The sequence below is a fragment of the Sinohyriopsis cumingii genome, unplaced genomic scaffold (genome assembly GCF_028554795.1).
Source record: "Sinohyriopsis cumingii isolate HCF-2022 unplaced genomic scaffold, ASM2855479v2 utg000452l, whole genome shotgun sequence".
Lineage (NCBI taxonomy): Eukaryota > Metazoa > Mollusca > Bivalvia > Unionida > Unionidae > Sinohyriopsis > Sinohyriopsis cumingii.
Window position 1 is genome coordinate 870223 of NW_028315901.1, and position 25345 is coordinate 895567.

Here is a 25345-nt window from a genome sequence, read left to right on the forward strand (position 1 = left end):
TTTAAATAGGGCCCAGTTAGTTTAGATTTTAGACTGAAAACACTTATGTAATCAGTTCCTCTTAAATTAAAAATTTAGGCCTGAAATTGAAATTCAAAAATTTAGAACTGAATAAAAAATTTGGAATTGCAACAAGATTTAGATCTTTACCTATTTGAAAGTGACACAACTATGGTTGGGGGTTTCCCCCTTGTTGGTAAATTGAATAAATAAATAATTTAAAAAATACAGTATTTGAGCACTGATATTTTATGGAAATGTATAATGACAGGAAATAAAATCATCTACTTATCCTGCATCTGTAAATAATGGAGTTGTTTATTATTATTATTATTATTATTTGATATTTACCACATTACAAAATGTATAAATTTGATAATATTACATATAACAAAATGTAATATCTCGAAATTAAATAATCCACATTATTAGATTAATGGAGTTCATCTTTAGCACAGAATTATTTCTTGTGTATTTGCTATGCAAAATTGTTTAAAAGTTATTCACAGTTTATATACATATAATGTGCAATGAATAAATATTCTCTAAAAAAGTTAGGCCTGAAAATATGTGGAAGCTTGTGCTTTTCATAAGTTTGCAAATTGTACAAGCTTGCAGATGCTGGTAAGAAATGACCAGGAATGGTGCCATGCTTGCACAAATATTTATTTGCAAGCTTATTTTGATGATACAAGCTAGCAGCACGCTAACCACAATGTTTCGTTTTGGTTGGATGACAGTGTTGTCTGTGTGCAATCAGTGGAGAGCTTCAAGACTGCTCTTGAATAATACAACTAACTTTCTAGCTGGCTCTCTCTATTCGTCGGTGTAAATTTGTGCTGTATGATTCTGACGCCTACACTGTACAAATTCAGATTCCACTGTAAATTTGTGCTTTATGATTCTGCCACCTGCACTGTACCCATTCAGATTCCATTGTAAATGTGTGCTGTATAATTATACTGTACACGTTCCGATTCTGATTCAAATATGTTTTTAAAGCAGTGTCACATTAAATTATGGTGTATTGTGAAAGCACTCTTTATGAAGTGTTCAGTATGGTAATACATTAAAATCATTAATATTTATGTAAATGAAATTCTGAATATGTAAATAACAAAAAAGGAATAGAGATCATAATAAAAGGAAAAACTTAATTCATTCCTTATTTATAACATCATAAATATCATACATTTATTATTTCTTTTCTGTGATCACTTCTGTCTTTCTAGACTGTATTATACAAGGATATAAGCACCATGCACCAGCACCACTTGCATATTTCTACCCTCTTTTCATTTTAAAACAGTTCCAGATAAATCCTGAAATTCTGTGACTACAAGATTTTAAGGTGACAAATGGATGGTTATATATATATATATATATATATATATATATATATATATATATATATATATATATATATATAGTGTGTGTGTGTGTGTGTTGTGGATTGATCTCAACAGTTTTCAAGTTGTGGAGCAGTAAGGATTTCCCATGGTTCATACTGGAATGTATCTGATATCATCTTATGTTCTTATTATGTAGCAGTAAATTTAAAGCGCTTAACATGATCATATATTAGTGGAATGTTTACTTGATGATTCTGCAAAATCAGTGCAGTTGTAGAGGAAATATTTCCATAAGCATCTCTCTCTCTCTCTCTCTCTCTTTCTCTGTCTCTATATATGTGTGTGTGTGTGTGTGTGTGTGTGCGCGCGCACGTGTGTGTATGTGTGTGTATATAATTTTTGGACATGAAATAAACATTTATATATACAACTGTTATTGGCTCAGGGGTGCATTCGAACCACCCAGAGACATGGCTTTGGATCATAACACAGAAATTATTAAACATTAAACTCTATACTATATAGATGTACAGGGCAGGACAAAACCATTTGCTGACCACCCAGTGCAAGCTCTGAGTAACCTTTTTCTCGTTCAAGTTCATAAGGTACTTGCTTGTGGGCAGCTCCAAAACTTCATAGGATATATACCAAAACCTATATTTAACATGTACATGTACCACTTGCTTCTATTACATTAATGCCAACATTTTCATTAATTGGTCCTATGATATTTCACATTACACATTGTAACAGTCAAAATATGTTGTCTTGTAGTCTTTGTCAAGGCAAACACAATTCACTGTGACATTTATGATCTTGAACTGAAATAATGACAGTAAAACAACATGGGATTTAATACACTTTATATGTAAAATGTTTGTGTAATGAAGTAAAAACTTGCTGCATCTATGGTTTAATCTGTTCCATATTTGGTGTATTTATGTCACTATTTTTTAATGTTTTGTTTTATACTATGGCCTGTTTCAGATTGTGAGAAATAAGTAAGGGATAATCACATTAATCAGTTTAAGTTACACCAGTTTTATCTGTACAGTCCTTTCATCCATTGCAAAATACTTCTTGATGAAAACACAGGGACGTGTGATTGGAACCATTCAGTTATTTTTGAGTGGGTCTGTTAAGTTATGGGTGAATGGGACCATTCAGTTATGTGTGACTGGAACCATTCAGTTATGTGTTAGTGGGACCATTCATTTATGTGTGACTGGAACCATTAAGTTATGTGAGTGGAACCATTATGTTATGCATGAGTGGGATCATTCAGTTATGTGTGACTGGGACCATTCAGTTATGTGTTAGTGGGACCATTCAGTTATGTGTGAGTGGAACCATTATGTTATGCATGAGTGGGCTCATTCAGTTATGTGTGAGTTGGACCATTCAGTTATGTGCAAGTGGGACCATCATGTTATGTGTGAGGTGACCAATATGTTATGTGTGAGTGGAACCATTATGTTATGCATGAGTGGGATCATTCAGTTATGTGTGACTGGGACCATTCAGGTATGTGCTAGTGGGACCATTCAGTTATGTGTGTGTGGAACCATTATGTTATGCATGAGTGGGACCAGTCAGTTATGTGTGAGTGGGACCATTCAGTTATGTGTGAGTGGGACCATTATGTTATGTTTGAGTGGAATCATTCAGTCATGCGTGAGTGGGACCGTTATGTTATGTGTGAGTGAGGCCATTCAGTTATGTGTGAGTGGGCCTAATATGCAGAGGAAATATTATATATACATGTGACAGAACAGACAGGTCAGCTTAGAACAAATCAGGAGATTGGTAAAATTTGATTCCATTTTATGCTGGTAGCAGTCACCTAGCTAACTGAACGAGAAAAGACCAATATTAATGACTCTTCTTACGATTCAAATGGTCAAACTCGAATTTCTTTGCCATTTTATGCCCGTACGTGTGTACTTTTGCGTCCTTCTCTCTCCGAGACCAACACAGCTTTTTCGTTTACTTGCCTGGAGGAAATTCAATTTAGCATATTTTTTTTATCCCCATTTTAGCATAATGTATCACCCACTTTAGTACTAATGTTGTACAAATCACCCCTCTCCGCTGTTTCCTTGTATTTTAGTTGTCATTACAATGGTGAATAAAGTACTGAATTGCCTTTTCGGCTGTGTGCATTTCATATTTGAAGTTGTTCATCACATATTTTGCTATATTTATCTTAATTAATACAGAAAAATCTCCTTGAGCATGACACGGCTGGTCACGATACAGCAGTTATATTTCTTTATTAACAGTATAATATGTCTCATTGCCTGTGTAATAATCATTATATACATATATATATAGATAAGAATATATAGAGATACATTCATATATAGATATAAATATATATATATATATATATATATATATATATATATATATATATATATATATATAGCATATTAATGAATAAAAAAACGCAGGATGAATGTCAGTTAGGGATATATTTATACACGGCTTGCTGACGTACTTCCCGGAAAGGTATTTCAAGATGGTAAAAAACGAATAGCTCTGTATAATTCGTTACAGATTCAGGATGTGGACAAGAGCACGTGTGGCTGGTTATGCATCCGTTACGTACAGCAGAGATACCATGGAAGGTAGCTTGTGGAAAAAATGTTATCACTGCGAAAATAATCTTTTTTGTGGATGTATTAGGTGTAATATAACCATGAACAAGTGGTGTTTCAAGTGTAGAGCTAGAACGGGAAGCAGAAATTCAGTGGACAGCGATGACCAATAATGGACACCTCGTGGTCAGATCGTTCTGCGAGGTGTATGGAGTCAAACAATCGCAAATCGTGACGGGTCGGAAACAAGCAATGTCTACCAAGTCCGGAGCCGTCATCTACTTAGTGTGCCTTTTCTGTATTAAGAAATGCACTGTATGCACTGTGATCTTCAGACAGAGTGAGATCTGTGTCTGGGAGGACGTAAGCCATGTGCTGCACGTCAAATACTAGGGTGCGCTGTAGACATCCTTAAACTCATCAGAAAACTCCCCAGACCCAAAGGTGGATGAATGTTGCCCGGACACAAGTACATCGGGCAATGGAACCCCCTGGAAAAAACAGCTGGACCAAATGAACAGCCGCTGCTCAGCCAGGAGCCTTATAACGGCGTGGATGCCATTGCGCTGAAGCACGATGCTTGTTAAAATGATCATCACGACGACAAAGCTGGATGTGATGAAGTCATGCTGAGTGATTCAAAAGAGCTCAAACTGATACATTTTAGGGACCCAGTAGGTCGTGCTCTTATGCCTAGTATCATAGGGACTAAGCATAAGTATAGTGTTGGTGTTCAGACGCGAGCAACGGAGTCGCAGGGGACAAAGACGCGAGTGTCGAAGAAACTTGCAATGGAGTTGCTGATGGAAGAGCTGCACAAATCTCTGCTTAAGAGTTTTCCACGTCGTAAGGTCATTACTGTGACGGTGGACGAAATTTGGTTGTCGAATTTCGTCGACATGATAGGATCATATCAATTATCTGTGGACAATGTCTTTAGCAAATACGCCTGGGTGGCTCCTCTGAACAACAAGAAAGGAAACTACTGTTGAGGCGTTGGACAGCATTTGGTTGCACGACAATCCCCAAGCTTGTGGCTCGATCACGGCAGCAAATTTTGAAATAAATCCATCTCGGACTGGCTTTAAAAATATAACGTGGATCTGTACAACACGCAATATCAAGTCAAAGAAGCTGTCATGGAGATGTTTAACAGGACTTTGAGAAACCGCATGTGGAAACAATTTACCAGCGATAATACCAAATGGTATTTAGATTTTTTTCGCCATAGATCGTAAACCAGTAGAATCACACAAAGCATAGAGGTATCAAAATAATGTCCACTGAAGCGTCTGAGGAAGACCAAAACAGGAAGTGTCTGACCTCTTTTATATTAGGCAGTAATTTAAGATGGATGACCACGTGAAAATCAGCAGACAAAATTGCACTTTTGGGAAAGGATGAACACCCAACTGGACCGAGGAAGTGTATGTGTTGGATACGGTAAAGAAGACAATCCCAGTCACGTACACGCTGAAAGATGCCTCATTTACGACCAGGAGTTACAGAAAACCAACCAGGATGTTTTCAGGATCAAACAAATCATTACGCAGAAAGGTAAAAAATCTCTTGTCAAATGGTTTGGTTATCCTGACAAATTTAAGTCATGGATCCCGACGGCGGCGTTGAAGCACTTGTCGCTAATGCCAGTGTCTTCGAAATATTCTCATCGAATGCTGCTGACACGTTTTTGCCAGAAACGGGCAAGCATTTTGCAGCCTTTTCTGGTAAACCTATCATCTCAAAACTACGCTTAACACGTAATTGAACTTGATACATTTCATGCATCCTGGAAGTCGAACACTAATGACTAGACTAATCCAAAGACAACATTGATCTTGTCGTTCCGTAGTCAGGTTAAAACGCCTGAGCTAATTCCTGATGTGATAGTGTTGCTTGGATCGCTGCGCAGGCCTCTGATGGTCATAACATCTTCTTCTCCACTGGTCATCTTCGTGCACATCCTGATCCTCCTCCTCTTCCAAAAAAGTATCTCCTGAATATAACTCAGACCCTTATTAGTCATGGCCACATCCTCGTCCAAATATCATCAATGACGTCTTTGACGATCGCGTCCACTTAGGGTGAGGCTAATGTCCATGGCCACGGCCATGGTGATAGCCCTGACGCCTCTGGAAACGAAGTTTCCTGAAAAGAAGATTTCAGATATATTTCGTACACTGATAATAATCGTCTAATATGCAATGTGGTACAGAACCAACATCGATCTGATCACCACATAGTGGTCCAGAACCCACATTGTTTTCTCATTAGAATACCATGAGTTTCATAGGTTTGGTCTATAACCCTATTATTAATAAGAACAACTGATTGGATTTCATGTGCTTGGTCCAGAACCTGTACCTCACATCTCGCTGATCGCCACATACCTCATCTGATCTAGAAACCCATATATATCATTACCTCATGGTACAGCTGGTCCAGAATGACACATCTTATAAGATAACAGGTGTCTCCTACGCGTGGACTGGGACCCCCATTTTACTATATTACTGATATAATCCCAAATGAACTTGAATTAATTCAAAATAATCCCAAAATAACAAATTAGTCCAATAATTATTAATGAACACGTCGTAATTCCAATGAATAATTTTAAAACATAACTAATATTAATATAAAAACCACGACGGAATAACATAACTAGGATGTAGGTAAATGCGAAAAACGGGTAAGAGAAATTAGTTTTGTGATTATTTTGGTCTTATTCCCACTTGCAAATTTCCATCCATATGGTTAAATTTGCACTGTACGTGAGACGGCACAAATTGCATTAACACCACTTTTCCATTTCGTGTAGTGATAGAGTTATTATTGTCATCTTCACCGACATCGTCAAAGCTATATATTTTGACTTGAGAAAAGAAAAGTTCTAAAAGGTACATGTCCGACAACCACAACGTTTCACTACTAATTTTTATAACTATATGTGCGTAATTGCTTTTGCAATATACTTAGATCAGGGACTGATAAAACTAAGTTATGTAGAATGAAAACTTACCCTATGTTGTCTGTGAGTCTTCGATTCCGTCAACGACTGACAAATTATGGGGCTTTCCTATGATCAAATCAATATAGTCCCTCTTGACAGGCTGGCATAAAATAGGTCTTCAACAAATATTTATTTGTTAAACTGATCATCACCTACGTTTTTAAAAAAGATCAAGTCGCAAAATTTGTATCACGTTTAATAGAAGACTATATTATCTTGCTAAACAAGTTACTGACTACGTGAGAAGGTTGATGAATTCTTATATTGAATCGATTATTACTCCTCATGTATTTCATAGGCATGCCATTTTCAAAAGAATTTGGTGAGTACCTCAAGTCATACCGTATTTAATAGCAGCTTAGTACTTTGTTTAGTTTAGTAAATATTACATTCGATCACACCTTAAAGCTCGACTTTTATAATTTACCAAATGTACCCGAGAATATATGGTTAAGATTCAGTGACCAATAACGATCTATAAGCAGATATTCTCAAAACAACATTTTCTTTCACAAACTAGTTAAGCGTACATCTGGTACTGCAATGCCTTTACTGTACAAATGTAACATAAATAAAGATATACTATTAAACAGGGTCTCCCAAATTTACAAGGGTCGAAATGAGGAACATTATACGTTCTGAACGGATTGCGTTCGAATGGCACGTACGCGATATCATTTGTGCCATGACCAATATGTATGTATGTATGTATGTACGTATGTACGTACGTACGTGTGTGTATGTATGTATGTATGTCTGCATGTATGTATGTATGAATGCATGCATGCATGTATGTATGTATGTATGTATGTTTCTATAGTTAGGTAGGTAAGCAAGGAAGCACGGACCGACGAACGCGCACTCGCACATACACACTCCCAGTCCTGGTGTCACCATCACAGAACAATGCGCTTACTCATATGGCTACATTGGCTGTGCCCGAGACTCGAACCCATGCTGACAGAGTTGAATTGCAGTGATTGGTATCGACCACTGGGTCACCGGCGGCCTCATTCGGATAAGTATGTATGTATGTATGTATGTATGTATGTATGTATACATGCGTGGATGTGGCAACGCACACATAAACAAGCAAAACTACCTATATTAATCTCTCCCAACAGAAGACTACATATCTACTATACATATAATACTGAGCAAATATGACGGTTGCCATGCAGTGATACTTAAACAAATATATCTTTAAGAGTATTTCACATGTACTGAATTTTCAAAAGAATTTAGAATCGTCCTTCCCGCATTGAACAAAAGCTATGTGTCGTGTATATCATGCTCCACCTTATTTGATCCATCGTGTTTACCTCAAAACAATAAATGTATGGGCAAAAAATATTCAGTACAAATTAAGCTCGACGAAATCCAATAGAAAAGAAAAGAAGGGTTATTCAACTTCAGCCTTGAGAACAAAAAATGGTTACGGATTTACCTGTACAAGCAATCCTTATGATGTTATCACTGTCAGTAAGATATATGTTGTTGTTGTAGGGTTTAACGCCATTTTTCAGCACTCTATAGGCTGGCTGTACATGGCGGCCAGTATTAATGGTGGAGGAAGAACCCGGGAACACCCCGGAAAGAACCAGCGACCCAAGAGATGTTGCTGGCAAGCTTTCTCACATACCCACATTGGCCGAATCCGAGACTCGAACCAACGCAGACGGAGGTGAGATGGCAGTGATCCGTAACGAAGAGCGCTTTAGACCACTCGGCCACTCGGGGCCCGGTAAGATATATGTACATGATGGTTGTGTCTGACACAACTGTAGTTCAACTTCCATTGAAATTACAGGTTTCCAGAATTTAAAAAATCAATTCACGACATTCCATGTAATGATGACTATCGATTTGTTTTCAGGGGCACACTTACAGGTTTTATTTCTCTCTGACTGCACATGAATCACGACTTACTTACAACTTTATTTTTTACAACTTATTTTTTATATTATGGCTGCAACGATTACCGAGATTTCTAAAAGTATACACGGTTTATGATACTATAAACGAGGTCATTTAATCAAAATGATTAGAAATGCAACCTGTACCGCTATCGACGCGTTAGCCTTATTGAACAGTTCACAACTATTATAATGTACAAGAGTGAGTGCGGGAGATATTGCATAACTTAAGTCTATTTAGAGGTTATTATATAGTATTACCCATAACATACCTGGTCATACGATATAATACGATAACTGTGCCAAAGACACCAGAGTTACGCTTCAAGTTGCTTATAATTTTTTTTCAGTATTAATTATAAATAACTATGGCGCCAATCAAAGCAAATAACAAAATATAGTCCATGTCCCTGCACACATGATCGATACTTAGCTACACGAAGTTCAGATTCTGTATTGGTTGATAATAATGAAAGCGGCTACGAAAATGGCGGCGAGACAACAGGAGTGTAGCATTTGTCATGATAGTTTCAAGAATCCTAAGTTTTTACCTTGTTATCATAGTTTCTGTTATAAATGTTTGGAAGATTATGTTCGTGTTAACCTTCGAAATGGTAGATTTAAGTGTCCGATGTGCAAAAGAAGTGCTGAATTGCCAAGTGAAGGCGTACGAGCATTTGAAACCAATTTCTATATTGTGACCAACGAAACTACAAGGCGTTTAGGACCAAGTGTAAAATGCAGTAAACATACTGGACAAGACATCCAGCTCTTGTGTCAGACGTGTAATGTTTGTATGTGCCTTACGTGCAAAGCATTTGATCATGATACTCATCCATCGAAACCTATCGCTAAGGTGGCGGCTGAAGTAAAAGAGAAGCTTCGAGTAAAACAGAGACTTTGCGATCAAAAGCTGAAGAATCTAAATGCATTTGTGCAAGAAGGAACCAGCCTTGAGAAGCGTTTACAGAACGAAGAGCGAATAGAAATTGAAGCCATTGAAAACCAATATATAAAGTTGCTTAATATTCTGGATCAAGAGGTTACGCAAATGAAAGAAAACGTGAAATCACAATACGAAAAGGTGAGAAAAAGAAATGCAGTTATTATGAAGAAAGCTCTTGATGAAACTGCGTTTTACACTTCTGCAAGGAAAGATGCAAATACTCTAATTGATCAGGGTACAGATATTGAAACAGTTGAACAAGGATCAGAACTAGATCAAAGGATTTCTAAACAGCCATCAGCGACCGATCAAGTTTCCTTAAACAGTCCTGGGAAGAAGTTTTATATACCAGCGGAAATCAAGGTGGGAACACTGACTGCCTTAATAGGAACCACGCAAAAGGAAGATGTAAGTGTCTATTATAGCAAATTTGGTCTAAATAGTTTTGTTAGTTTGAATTTAATGGTAGATAGTACATGTTATTAGTATGGGTAACGTAACATCTGGCCCATTTGTTCAGTGTTAGACCTTTATCTTGTTCGAGATTTGTGGCAATTTGTAAACAATTTAGCCACCGAAATGCACCTTTAAAGTACATTTGTTAAACTTTCGAGCCACCTAAGCCTATGGTCGTCACACGGTAACAGGCACGTGTTAGAATAGACTAAAACATGTGTTACTTAATAGCTGGTGTGATTTTTACTAGTGAAGTCGTTCTATATTGTTTATGAAGCATCTGCAAAGAATAGACCGCTGAGGAGATTACTGACAGATCCTCTAAAGAGCCAAATAAAGCAAATATATATCCGACAAATGTTGTAGATAAATAGATTAGTTAATTATATAGCAAATATAATAAAGTTTGTATTAATGTGTGCTAATAGAAACCAACACAATAATTGCTACTATTTACCATGCAGCATTACACTGAACACTTACAATCACGTACAGTGCACCTTTGATGATAGCATTAACATGGGAATCGAAGGTTGGTTATTCATATTTTTTGAACCAATTTGCTGTTTACACTTTAATATCACAACGCACAACTACAAAAAACAACGATGAAGTTTTGGATCCCTTAAATGCTTGATAAATTCCTTAACAGTCAAGGAAATAACATTAGACTGATGAAAACGAATGAAATTAAGAATCATTTACTTGAAGATATTGAACAGTATTTAGCTGTAAGACATGATCATAAAACAGCATATGAGTTAAAGCTTGGTAATGCAAGTGTACATTGTGTATTGCTGCTTCTGGATTAGAAGTTGTGGACCTGTGCAATATGATTTCCTATGCATCTGCGTTTTATAGGGTTGGTTTACTAGATCTTTTTGCAAGAGCGCACAGCATGGGATGATATACAGCCTAATTTTAAACAACGGTAAGACAGGAAAATAACTAAGACCATGTTATTCTCCGATGTTTTCCATGGATTTGAAAAGTCAGTGTAGCACTCCTGCAGCCATACTGGATAACACAGTGAAACAAAACGCGTCTTGCATAGCTATACATTTGGATATTTTATCGTAGTTCAGGTAAGGTCAAACGGAATTTTCTAATTTAAGGGAGTACATTACAACACAGATTCAGTGCCTGACTAAATAGGGTGATGAATATTCTGGTATATTTGAATTAGATAAAAAGTCTGAAGAAAAGTACAAAACTATGACGTCATTTTGGGATTATAATAAGGATCAATTTATAGTTCTTTAGAGAACATTTGAACCAAAGAGTAACCAAAGGAAGAAACTGATGTTATGCCAATATCTCCTCTGATATACTTTGCTGGAACTTGAAACACGAAATTCAATATAAAACGTCAAACATTAGAACATGGTAATTTAATCAAATAATTAATAACAACAAATATAAAGCCTTGTTCTATTATTTCGTAACCTGCAATTCAAATTGTAATGACAAAAACATACTTCAATTAATGTATTTTACTTTCTGTGTTTAAATTTTGGTATAGAAAGTTGGACCAGTGATCTGGAAAGTAAATATTTTTTGTTTTATTAAAATTAGGGGATATATGTTTAAGCTTTGATCGTTATGTTCAATATCGTACGAAACCCACCGCGGATATCTAGATAAAAAGTTTGAGGTCAGTAAATATCATATGTCTCTCATATTCCCCTTCAACAATTTTAGTTTTATTTACCTTTACCTTGTTTGAAGCGCAGAATATTTGTGGAGCTGTGAACAGATGAAAGAATATCGCTCACTATGCATAATTTGGGTCTAATTATGAAAGTTATTCCACAATGTGTGAACATAGAGAAACACTGCATCCAAATATTTATCCAAGATTTTGAAGCGATTTGGATTTTACTGCGGGATACATATTGAATGGAGGTGTGTTGTTGAAAGGAAAAAGTTTATAGTACAAGCTGTGCGTAATTTATGAAATTGTGTTATCTTTATGAATCATCTAAACAAATTTTTTAAATCTAGCATGGATCTTGACACTGCTACCACCACCGTCGTCAGCATGTGTCACCTATGTCGCGCCTACGCTAAAGCTGGCGAGACAATGAAACAGGTTTAAAGTCAAGTAGCAATATAACAGTTCTCAAGAGATCTTACGTAGTAGCTACAATTCTAACGATGAAAATTGATTGACGCAATAATCACATTAGTGACGATCCATTGTAATATTTTTTTAAAAAGAGATTACTGTGACATTATATTATGCATTAGGAATTAGAAGTAGATGACATATACCTTGAATATACTACCTAATGACAGTCCCCATATAATCCAGTTAGTACTGTAGAAATCAGAAATGGGCTGTGACACATTCCCACAAGAAAATTATTTTTTTGTCTGGACACTGGGAGTAAAATGACTTTTCCAAGAACACGTATGGTAGTCGATCTGGACTAAAGTAACCGATGGGTCTCAAACCCTCGGTGAGTTATTATCTTGCCTATCCTTGCATGCAAAGTCAGCATATACAGACTGGGCCGAAGAGATTAACGGAGTGATCCAACAGCCACGAAGACGAATTTGCAAACGCTATGTGGAGAGCGCAGGGCATGAGAAGGCACCGAAGACGTCATGCCATCCGAAGGAGCCGATGTAGTCCCCACCCGTGACAAATCTTCGTACCACTGAGTTCCAACTACCAAGGTCGAGGGAGTGAGGCTGTCTCTGGACAAAGACTGTTTCCTTAAAGCTATTTCACGCACAGGTCATATTGTGCACCTATCATTCATCCCCATCATCACACGCATCGTTTATTATCTGCACCAACCAAAGTCCTACTGCGATGGGAGACTGGCGAAGCAATAGAAGGAGGTGACCACTGTAAGCTGTAGTCAGATACCTGCACGTAGACGGCCCTTCGACAAATGGTCGCTCTGCTCTGTACCCAGGACAGCGTAACAGTTCGGCAGCATCCAGGGCGACTGAGCAGACATTTACAGGACAGTGCTGCCCACCCTGCAATAGGAGGGGACTAGCAAAAGTGGCCTAAATTTATCCTACCCATCAAAATCTGGATAGCTTGACGCAGCTGGCAAGATCATTCATATCTGCGGTCGAAACTATCAAGCAAAAAATCTTATCAGAGCATAAAGCATCCGTACTCTGATGGACAAAGAGAAAGTATCAAGATCTCCAAGGAGGACCGCCCTAATTGCTAAGGAGCTCTCACGCTACAACATCGAAATTGCAACCTTGAGTGAAACCAGTTTCGCAGAGGAGGGTTATGTGGCTGAGCTAGGAAGCGGCTACACCTTCTTTTGGAAAATGAAAGCCCAATACTAAAACAGGATCGACGGGGTAGGCCTGGCAATCAAGTCAAGTCTTCTGAAATAGTTTCTGGATCTGAGTCTTGGTATCAATGAGTGGCTAATGAAATTGCGACTACGTATCAGCCAGAAACGTCTACGCCCATACCATCTCGAGCCCAGCGGAAACCATCGAGCAGTTCTATGTGGACCTCATCTCTGTACTGTGCTCAGTTCCAGCTGACAACACGATCATACTACTGGGGGACTTCAACGCCCGTGTTAGCTGAGATTTTGATAGATGGAAAGATGTGCTTGACAAGTACGGTGTCGGGAAGATGAACAACAACGGCCTGCTTTCACTCAGCAAATGCACAGAATTCGACCTCTTCATCACAATCTTAATATTCAGAATGGCGAATAAATACAAGATCACCTGTATGCACCTCAGATCTTGCCAATGGCGCTAAATCGACTATGTTCGCATCACCAAGGCCATGCGAGGAGTGGAATGCTGGACAGACCAGTCTTTTCCGAACTACCCTAAAGCTGTGCATTGCCCCACAACACTCAAGGCGTCCTACGATTGCGCGCAAAACCTTCAACATTGTCAAACTTTAATAGCCTTACACCCAGCTCAATTTCCAGGATATATTCTGATGACAAGCTGTCCACCAACGAACTTGTACGTGGAAATGCCTCCGAGAAATAGAACAAGCTAATGGGGCATGACAAGATAAACAGTTATGGCGACTCTGGGCCCCAAGAAGCGAACCCTTCACGACTTGTTCGACGAGACCAACGGTGCCATTGAAAGCTGCTTGCTAGAAAGAACGAAGCATTCATAATCTGGCAGGATTTACCAAACTCCATACCCCAAAAAAACCACTTCAAATGATATAAAGATGAGACTCGAAGAGAAATCTTCAAGATGCCTGACCAGTGGTGAGAAAGGAAAGCGGATGAAATAAAACGCTATGCCGACACTAACGACTTCAAGGAGTTCTACAACGACATCAACTCAATCTTCGGCCCTTCAAAGGATGGCTCTGCCACCTTCATTGCTGAGGATGTTTTTACACTAATAAAGGGCAAGGCTGACATTAAGGCCAGATGGGAAGAACACTTTAGCCAGCTCCTAAACCTGCTATCATAGGTCAGCCATTTTGATCTGTTGTTGACCAAATACCACAACAGCCAACACACGATCAAACCTGGATCATCCGCCATCAACAGAGGAGTTGAGGATGGTCATTAAATCAGTGAACTTTGGCAGGGCACCTAGAAAGGATGGTATCCCAATGGAGGTGTACAAGGCTGTCAGTGAACATACTCTGGAGGCATTCCACGATGTACTAATCAGCATTTGGACTGAAGGGAAGATGTCAGACGACATCCGCGACCCATCCGTTGTGGCCCTCTATAAGAATAAAGGCACACGTGCTGACTTCAGGAACTATAGAGGCATCTCCTTGCTTTCCATAGCTGGCAAAATACTTACTCGCATTATTCACAGCAGGCTTATTGTGGCAGCGTCAGAAGATAACCTCCCCGAATCTCAGTGTGTTTTTTTCCCAGACCGCATTACCGTTGACATGATCTTCGCAGTAAGACAAGTCCAACAGAGGTGCCTTGAGCAGAATATGAATATGTATGCCGTTTTCGTAGACCTAACGATGGCTATCGAAACAGTCAATAGCGACGCACTGTGGTTAGTACTCTAGAAACATAGTATCCTCAGACTTTTATCAATCTCATTCGGCTCTTTCCCGATGACATGACTGGAGAGATTCTCTCAGACAGTGAACTCTCTGAGAAATGCCATCCGTGACCTTGACCGTGACCTTGGTATCTACATTAGATATCGCCTGGATGGACCAGAGTTTGATATATGTCGCCTAGCTGCAAAAACCAAAACATTAGCAAGACTAATCACTGAAAAACTCTTTGCAGATGACTGTGCCCTCATGGCTTATAAAGAGACTTACATATAAGCAGTCTTGGACAGGTTCTCTGAAGCCTCCAATATATTTGGACTCACTGTTAGCCTAGGAAAATCAGAAGTCCTCTTCCAGCCCGCCCCAATTACTTTCCATTCACAACCTTGCATTACCATTGGCGAAACGCAGCTGTATAATGTGGTCAGTTTCAAATACCTAGGCAGCTCAATATCCAGTGATGGCTAACTGGACAAAGAGATTACTGCGAGGATCCAAAACGCCAGTTAAGCACTAGGATGAATCCTAGCCAAGTTCTTGCAACACAAGGACATACGTCTGTCAACTTAGATGAAGGTGTATAATGCAGTTATCCTCGCGTCTATCTGGTATGACTGTGAAACGTAGACTGTCTACCAAGGGCATATCAATCAGTTGGAACAATTACACGAGCTCTCCCTGAGATCCATCATGCGGATCAAGTGGCAGGACCGAATCTCCAACCAGGAAGTCGGACTGGCCATGTCATCCGCATGGATCAAAACAGAATCCCAATACAGCTATTCAGCTAGTCCATGGCAACCGAATCCACGGTCGCCTAGGAAGCTAGTATGACGTGAAACATATTAGCAAGAAAACTATGTCTCGTTAACAAAGTTTAATTTTATTTCCACCATTGGAGAAAATTGAAATGATACTTACAAGCCTTGGTCATTGTTGGAGATTTCTCTGCACAGTGTGTTGATGTAGCCACTTCGAATGTTAAAATGATTTATATCAACTGTTCAATGCTAGTTTGTTTTTCAAATGTATAGCTGTAAACCTTCAATTTTTTGGGACGGTCCGATTGAGACCTGTATCACTATATAATGCAAGAATGGGTGCACTTTGCTACGAATGGCGTCTTAACATTTGTATAACCAATTATTCCAGGGATATTGGCAAATAAATGTTTATCCGCGACCATTAATGGATCATTCACTGATGTAGATTGATGGAAAAAGCTAACCGGCTTCCGGCCTTTACCAACAAGGCATGTTGCTTCTAATGCTTTCTTCACTATCAATGTCATCATATGCCCGTAACAGTCAGATCTATTCCAAATAAGGACCTACTAATATTTTTTGTTTTCATTTGCAGTGTTGTCACTAGCATCAGTCGGAGTAGGAAGATGTAATTTACCCTGAGTAGCTCTAAATATTGTAGCAATATTTTCAGCCTTGTGAGAGCCCTCTCTAGTTTGAGGAACTGTGCCTTTAAATCCTAGTTTTGATCTATGAAGTGAGCAGTAACAGTATCGTAGCCTTCAGTGTTACAACTAGCCCACCCATCATATGTTATTGGTATTTCAGATGCATTTGAATCTCAGACTTGAGATTGGGAGTCATTTCTTCTTTCTTGAAAACTGTACCTCGCCGTGGTACTTTATACCTGAAGAGATAGACATGTACCAAATGCCATGTACCTGTTGGTAGGTGCTTTCATTTCCATATGTTCTACTCATGTTCATTCATTGTGGGTTCAGTCGATTAATTTTTCATATTATTTCCTAAGAGAAATTACTTATTACTATAATAGCCTCTGAAGCAGAAATCAGTCATATTGTTGCGTTCAGTATTTCATTTGGGTGGAATGTATATATTCCAATTATTTATTGACTGAAAATATAAAGAGCATTTGCACAATATTCTTGCACAGAAACATAAATAACGGACTTGTATCGAATTCAGACAAGGACATCTGGATTATAGTATTGTGAATAATTGGAAGACTGTTAGCACATGATCACAATTTATGGCACTGGTACATTAGTACATTCAAGACTACATATACGAAGAAGCCTTCAACGCTGAATCTTATTGCGAACACCAATTTAAATCTAACATTATTCATTAGGACTGGTGATGTAACTGTTTTGTATTATTTGGGATTTAATATGCAATATTGTGAATTCTTCTTAAATTTTCACTTCGTAGTTTGGGAAATAAATTATTTCTTGAATTTTACAAAATCTTGTTGGTTTTCGTTTTGTTATATTGCTTAGTTTAAAACCATAGAGTAATATTATGAAGAAAGACTGCATCCGTAAAATCAGGAGAAAAGCTTTAGACAGGTTAATGCGATGATGCTTAGCATCTCATTTCCGTTTGTAAATATTTATTCCATAAGAGTAAAGCCAGCTAGTCGGTTTTGATAGGTATGAATATAAACATCTTCAAAATAGCAAGTTCCACTGGGCAGTAAAATTATGTACGTTATGTGTGTAATATAATTGATGGGCTGTGATCCTTAAACGATCATTATTTCAACTGAGCTTCAAAAGTGTATAGCAGTTTAATTGTTTTGTACGAGAACAACGAAAACCCAGTCCTGCGTAACAAAATACATAGTATTTTGTAGTGTGGAGGGCTATCCTAGCACCGCTGATATATCAACTTTTGTAATCAAGGACGCGCATCTAATAGCTAAAATTAATACTCAATGAGCAACCAAAAAAACAAAAAAAACAAAAAACAAATAAAACCCCACAAACACGCGTATAAATATTAACGCGGGACGTACATGCACGATTAAGGATGAATGAAGCCTTTACACTTAGTGAAACAAAAAGTGAGTGACATAATAATAATAATAATAATAATAATAATAATAAATAATAATATTAATAATACTAATAATAATGAGGACTTTGTATAGCGCCTAACCTTAGAAGCACTAAGCGCTTTGCAACATTAGACAACACCTATAAGAGAAAAACATATAATAATATTATTACAAAAACAAATACCATGAAATTAGAAAAACATTAAAAAATAAAAAACATGCTGAGAATATTTTCGGTAGGAAACATTATTAGGTCTTTAAGCTTGTTCTTGCGTGAGTTTTGAGAGCACTCTTGAATGTGACCACTGTGTCTTTGTGTCTAAGTTCAGTAGGCAATTAATTCCACGTTGCTGTTCCCTGGTACGAAAAAGAACGCCGTCCATATCACTTTGTTTTCATAGTGGGACTAATGAGTATACGATTGTCAGAAGAGGAGCGTAAGTATCTTGCTGGTGTCTACACATGGGTGAGGTCAGATAGGTATGCTGGACTAGAGTCCGACAGTGAAAAGTAGCACAGAGAACACATTTTGTGTTTGATTCTGGATCGAATGGATAGCCAGTGTAGGGTACAGAGCAGCGGGGAGGTGTGTTCTGATCGTTGTACTCTAAGTATGATCCGAGCAGCTGTGTTTTGAACTTTTTGAAGTTTCTGGAGTAGATATTGAGATGAACCAGACATAATTGAGCTACAATAGTCCAGTCTTGAAAGTACCAATGAACACACAAGTGTTTTAGTGGCATCAACTGAAGATATTTGTGAATTGAGCTGATGCGTCTCATCTCAAGATATGCAGCCTTGCATATGTTCATGACATGTTAGTGCAATGTGAGAGTACTGTCCAGAGTAACACCAAGGTTTCGTACTGATTGTGTGAATTTAATGTTGGCATTGCTGATATTTAGTGTTTGAGGTAAAGGATGTGAATGAGAAAGTATTTGTGTTGTGATCAGAATGGCCTCAGTTTTATCATCATTCATCTGCAGCTAGTTACAAGTCATCCATGATTTCACATCAGAAATGCACCTCTCTACACCATTGATGGTAGCATCAACTTCAGTTGGGTGGCTAGATTTGTATATGTGGGTGTCATCAGCGTACAGTTAGGGAGACACTGAATGACGATATATGACACCTGAGAGCGACTGAGTGTACATAATGAAGAGAACAGGTCCAAGAACAGAGACCTGTGGAACACCACAGCATACATCAACTGGGCTGGAGTGTAATCCATTTGCAGATACAATTTGTGTCCTGTTGCCCAAGTAGGCTGTATCATGAATGTCAAATATATGCTGGAGACGGTGAAGTAATATATAATGGTCTATTTTGTCAAATGCTGCAGACAAATCAAGGAGTGTGATGACTGTAATCTTTCAGCTATCCTTCGCCGAGAAAATGTTATTAACTACTTTTAGAAGAGTAGTTTCAGTACTATGGCAAGGGCGATATGCAGATTGTACATTGCTAAAAAGACTGTTTGAATTTAGATGAGATGTAAGCTGAGGTAGAACAACCTATTCTAAGATTTTTTATATGAATTATAAACCGGGCGGTATTTCTTTAAATCGTTATGGTCTAGTGTTGGTTTCTTCAGCAGAGGCTTTACAAGGGCAGTTTGAAAAATGATGGGAATTCCCAGGATGAGAGAGAGGTATTAATAGCATCAGTTAGTGAAAGCAATACTGGATCTAAGTACTCAAGCAAGAGCGATGTTGGAATTGGATCAAGTTCACATGATTTTGGTGCACTCTGCATTAGGATTGTACGTACATACATATAATACATACAAATGTCAAACATCATGCCAATGTTTGTCTGCATTATTAACTTCGATGTTTTGAAGGCCAAACATGTTATGAAAAATTTATATATAAATGGCTCCTAATAGAGAAAGACTTTGTCCCAATATGACAATGAAATAACAAACGAAGGAAGATACAAAGATGATAACTATACCTTGAGAACGTGTTCATTTTATGCACGCGCACCCTATGAAATTCCATCGTCATTAGAAACGTTATTTCTATATATATATATATATATATATATATATATATATATATATATATATATATATATATATATATGTGTGTGTGTGTGTGTGTGTGTGTGTGTGTGTGTGTGTGTATATCAACACATGAACTATTAGTATCGCTACTATAAATATTGCTCTATGAATGAACATATATTATACAGTGCTGATAGTCAACATGTAAAATTATACATAAAAAGTGACCTAAATGCGGGCCAGCATAATTAACAAAATGGCTTTGCTATTGAGAGAACAATACATATAAAGAACACGTTATGTATACACGTAGTATTTAGACAATGCATCACTAATGAAAAATATATCACACTCTGAGCAATATTACGTGCGGCCAACCAGGCAATCTATTACTGAACTATTACATTCCTTTGGTAACTCAGTTTCCTTACTGGTATATTTCTTTATCAAAAGGTTGATTATTCAAACAGAGTTCATCTGCGCTCATATTAATTACAACATTAAAGTTTAACAACGAAATGATCCTGAGCAAAAGTAAAATTGCTTAGGTAGCTGTAACATATTTGAAAGTTGCATATGATGTTCTATTGCACTTTTTTATGTTGTAAATGTCCTTAAATTGCATTGATAACGCTAGACACATTATGCTTCATTCATATATTATCATGGATTCAGATTTAGTGTCCACATTAGTAATTATGACTTTGACCATTTGAGTAGAGCATGATGGATATTGGTTGTTATGGATCAAAGTAAAATAATTCCTGATCTTTGTTTTATCTCTCTTAGAACGTAACATAAATGTTCTAAGTGACAGCACATGCAAGTCTAAGACTCCTACTATGTGCGTGTGTTAATGTACTCACATACACACACATTCTTGTAAAACCTACAAAACGCGGACATATGATGTTTACCATCAAAACGGGGACATTTTAATTTTAATTAATTATGAGCGATAAAGATCTATTTTAATATTCATTTGATATACGTACATGTCATTTCTAATTGATTTGTGGTTGAGAATCTTTACCATCAGAACGAGGACATACACATATACCCAGTTTTTGAAATTATACAATCAAATAAGGGACATTCAATAAGTATGTAGTTTGATTCTAAATATAAACAATTTCAGTCTAAATACTGCAGTAATCTCACTAATGAACATAGTTGCCATCACTATTAATAAACTAATTAAAATTATCATGTTGACTCTGTATATACTGTTTGTTGTATATATAAGGAGAAATGGTGTCAAGGAGTTTGAAGGAGTTGAATTGTCATAGTTCTGTGAAAATACAGAAAATTTGTCACTTTTTCCAAAATGAGATAATCATAGATCTGTATAACAATCTTCAGTTAAAATAATGTTATTGGCAAACATACGGTTTAGAATTTAGAATCCCACATAATAACACATTTTTAACTTTGGTGTACAGAAATTGGCCACTTTAGTGCAATCTCCTCCGTTAATAAGCCAATGCATGATATGATCTCTTGAATATGAAACACACCAAAACTTTATTTTGTACGATGACATTGTTTAGATTTAGTGAACTCAGGTCAGAGCCGCGTAAGTGTCCCTCTCGCCAAATAATCCCTATTAAAATCTAATCGTGTGGATTGATTGAACGACGCCATGTGCAGTATTCACGAAATCGTACAATTAAATGACCGAGAAGGGACTGTCCCGTTATCTGGAGACGCCTTTTATTCTTACTGTGGTGATAAATATGGTGTAGAGTTACGGGCGAAATGAGGCTCACATTCATGATTTAACTGACTTAATGAAGCGTGGGAAAAATAGTTCCCGGTATTTGGTGTTTGAGTTGTGATTTGTCTTTTTTGGTAGTTAAGTACCGGTGCAATGTTAGGGAAATGTATTAAGGAGAAACAATGCATTTGTGAGGAAGGTAGGCACTTGTGAAATTGTGATGTAAATAAGTAGTTGTTATATTAATGATCGTGCATTAATTAGAGGAACATTATTATAGTCTGCTTCTTTCGTTCGTTTAAAGAGACCCCTTGCATGTAACATTATTAATGTTCTGCCTTTTGCCCAAGTGAAGTCAGTTGTGAATTCAATGTTGCGTATTTGTGGTCATTGATTGAGCAGAGAAAAACTGACGACTTTTAACAACGGGGCCATATAAATAATTGGAAACAAGGGACTTACGGCTAGAACGAAATGAAGCTGGCAAGAAGGATGAACGCCATACAGAAGTAAGGAAGCCCAGAGGCAAAAAGAGAGAGAGAGAGAGAGAGAGAGAGAGAGATTATAAATAGGTAATGACTAAACGAGACAAAAATGTAACATATTTGATAATTTACCTCTGAGTCTTTCTTTTTTGTCACATTATTTATACTTCAGCATGCATGAACATTTATGATACATCGACGAAAACTTAATTTGAGTATAAAAAGGTTTTTCAGCATCGTGACTCGTGCCGTGTACAAGTACTTACAAAGGTTATTTTTTTTTCCCTTTTGTCTCAAGCCTAACGTGTCGGATTTACCACTAATTCGGTTAAATGGAGGAAAGTAATGGTATTCTATTTGGGTTACCACGTAGTCTATTCGTTATTATGCTTCTAACCATGTTTGAATGAACTAAAATCAATGTTGATATTTTCCAGTGTATTTCTTATCTAAATGTGCATGGCTCAGAGTTGAATAGGAGAAAAAATATACAGGCACAGATGAATTGCTAGAATCTCTTGTCCCAAAAAAAAATGTGCATAATATCTGCATGAAACATTATATTCAGTTTTCTTGGTTCCCAATCTAATTTGGTGAAATGTGTTATAACGTTGTACTACCCATTACTAAATATGTATATCGCTTTTCCTCTCTGTATTAAAATAGAAAACATATCATATATATCTTTGTCTATGTTTATATAAATGATTTAAATTATGTTAGCTCTTCTTGATGCCATCTTTGGTCAGTAATTTGGAAACAAAGTGAGCAAGTCGACAGCACAACAGTGAGAATTTTTACCGCGTAAACGGGGACGCAGTTCTCCGACTGATACACGCGAGGTTCTAAGTCGAGTGGGACGTGTGTATTGCTGTGTATAGCATAATGTGAAAAATATAAAAAATATGTGGACATGCTCAGATACACTTATTTTAAAGTTTGTATCATTAAGTAAGGCCTTGGCATTCCATTTAAGTCGACATTACAAAACGGGGACGTCCCCGTTTCGAGGTGTGTCCCCGGTCTGTTGCTTTGTATTCACACTGATTTCCTCGTTTTTGTGCCGTTTCCGTACACACACACACACACACACACACACGGCATGACACCAAAAACACGAGAAAATCTGTTCGTGTTGTGGAATCATTTCTTCTAAAGCTAATTGGTAATGCATTATGTCATGAATAGTGCCATTGAGTTTATATCAAGGACGTTTGTGTAATTATATTGACAAAAGCATTAGCGGATCGTAGAAGGTCACATCAGAAGATCGATACATGACCATTGGGACATATGCGAAGTAATCAACCTTCTTATAACATTGAGATACGAATAATTAAAATGGACATACTATTAAAGATAGAGTTGTTCTTTCCATTTCAACTTGAATATGTACAACGCATTAGCGAACGTGTTTTCACAACACAAGAAGTATAATTTTCATTTTCTACTCCAAAATGCCCATTAACTGGAATGCCATTTTAGCATTTGAAAATGTATTAACTAATCAACGTATTAATAGTATTCAGAAACTAATAAACATATATTTCGTAGATCAAGCCGTTCATTTATAAACGGAATAATTTTCTAACCTCGCATGTTTAGTTTATTATTTGGTATGAACATGTTTCCCACAAGTTCTAGCATGATTATCTCCTACAACCAATTGTTTCTTTTTTTCAAAATAAAGTACCGTTATGAAAAGAAAACGTCCGTGTCTCACTTATAATAAAGTATATATTACTGGTAAAAAGCATGTACATTATAAACTATCAAACACTATAATGAAAGCAAAACACGCAGCTTTGCTAGTTATTTCGAATTATGTTAGCTTCGCTTTTATCAATGTCCACACCTGCCATGCACAAAAACACATTTCATCATTACTTCGAACAGGAACTAAATATTAATGGTGCAAACGCTTGTATATATTTTGGTCGTAAATTTCGTCCTGGTTACGGTAAGACACAACCATTAATATTGACTTATGGGATAGACCAGCAATAACTTGATAGTTTGTGATGTTAACCTTACTTGTTGTTTGGGGGAGAGGGCGGATAATGATTTTTAAAAAAATTAAATTCATAATTAAAATTTTCTTTCAGTTCGGAAATAATCGTGCATGCTTGGTATTGAAAGTTACATAATTCACGGATTTGAGGAATGTCATAGTGTATTTCATTGGTTTGGATTAGGCGATTTGTAGGTAATTGAAATCACATAAAGTATGAATTCATGCATGTGCTCTGACATGCATTTGATAATTAAATTATGTGATATGCATCAAATATACTAAGACTTGATATTTCTATGTCTGGAAAAGTCGGGATATGTACTAAAATGAATCGCTAATTAGCTAATAATTAAGATAAGACAAGACATAAAGTCCATTATTCCATATATGTAATTGAGGTGTGTGTTCTTGTGAACGAGAGGTCGGCGTGTGATAGCCGTCAGAACTCAGCTAGTAACGCACAGCTCAAAGCGGGATGTAACAGTTCATCGACGAAGTCTACTTATGTCATGGTTTCAGTTCGAAATGGAAGTAACTGCAGGAAAGGACAATGTGTGTGTTTGTGTGTGTGTGTGTGTGTGTGTGACGTTGCGAAATGACCATGCTATCTTAGTTCTGTTGAATAAAGAGCTGACATATTGTTCGATCTCAGAAGGGAAACCTTGACACCTATTCAGGTTCTTCATTACATTGTATTTGAAGGAAGAGTATTTCCATTCATGTACTTACTGCACAGTGGAAACTGGCACAGTGTACAACCAATTTACGGTTGAAGATCTAAAGAGGTTGTATACAGAGAGAGAGGGGGAAGCTCAATGCAACAGTGCTGACTGGTCATCAATAGTCGTTTGGAAAGAGTCGAGAGCAAACATTATGTTGAGATGACGGCAATCTGAGTTTGATCAGGTCGCTCGATTGTATGATGAAATAGGTTTTATAGGTACGACAAAACGAATAATTGAATTTCACATATATTTTCTGTCCTTATTTCTCAGAGAAAGTAAATCGTT

At 37.2% G+C, this 25345-nt stretch overlaps 1 protein-coding gene across 1 annotated transcript in view; it reads left to right on the forward strand.

The window, feature by feature from the left end:
* Nucleotides 1-9378: 9378 nt before the first annotated feature.
* Nucleotides 9379-25345, forward strand: part of LOC149774009 (uncharacterized) — a 156295-nt gene continuing 140328 nt past the window's right edge. Inside the window, exon 1 of the mRNA XM_089945893.1 lies at nt 9379-10235. Coding sequence (XP_089802019.1) covers nt 9513-10235 — 723 coding nt within the window. The 5' untranslated portion in view covers nt 9379-9512. The remainder of the gene's footprint in view (nt 10236-25345) is intronic.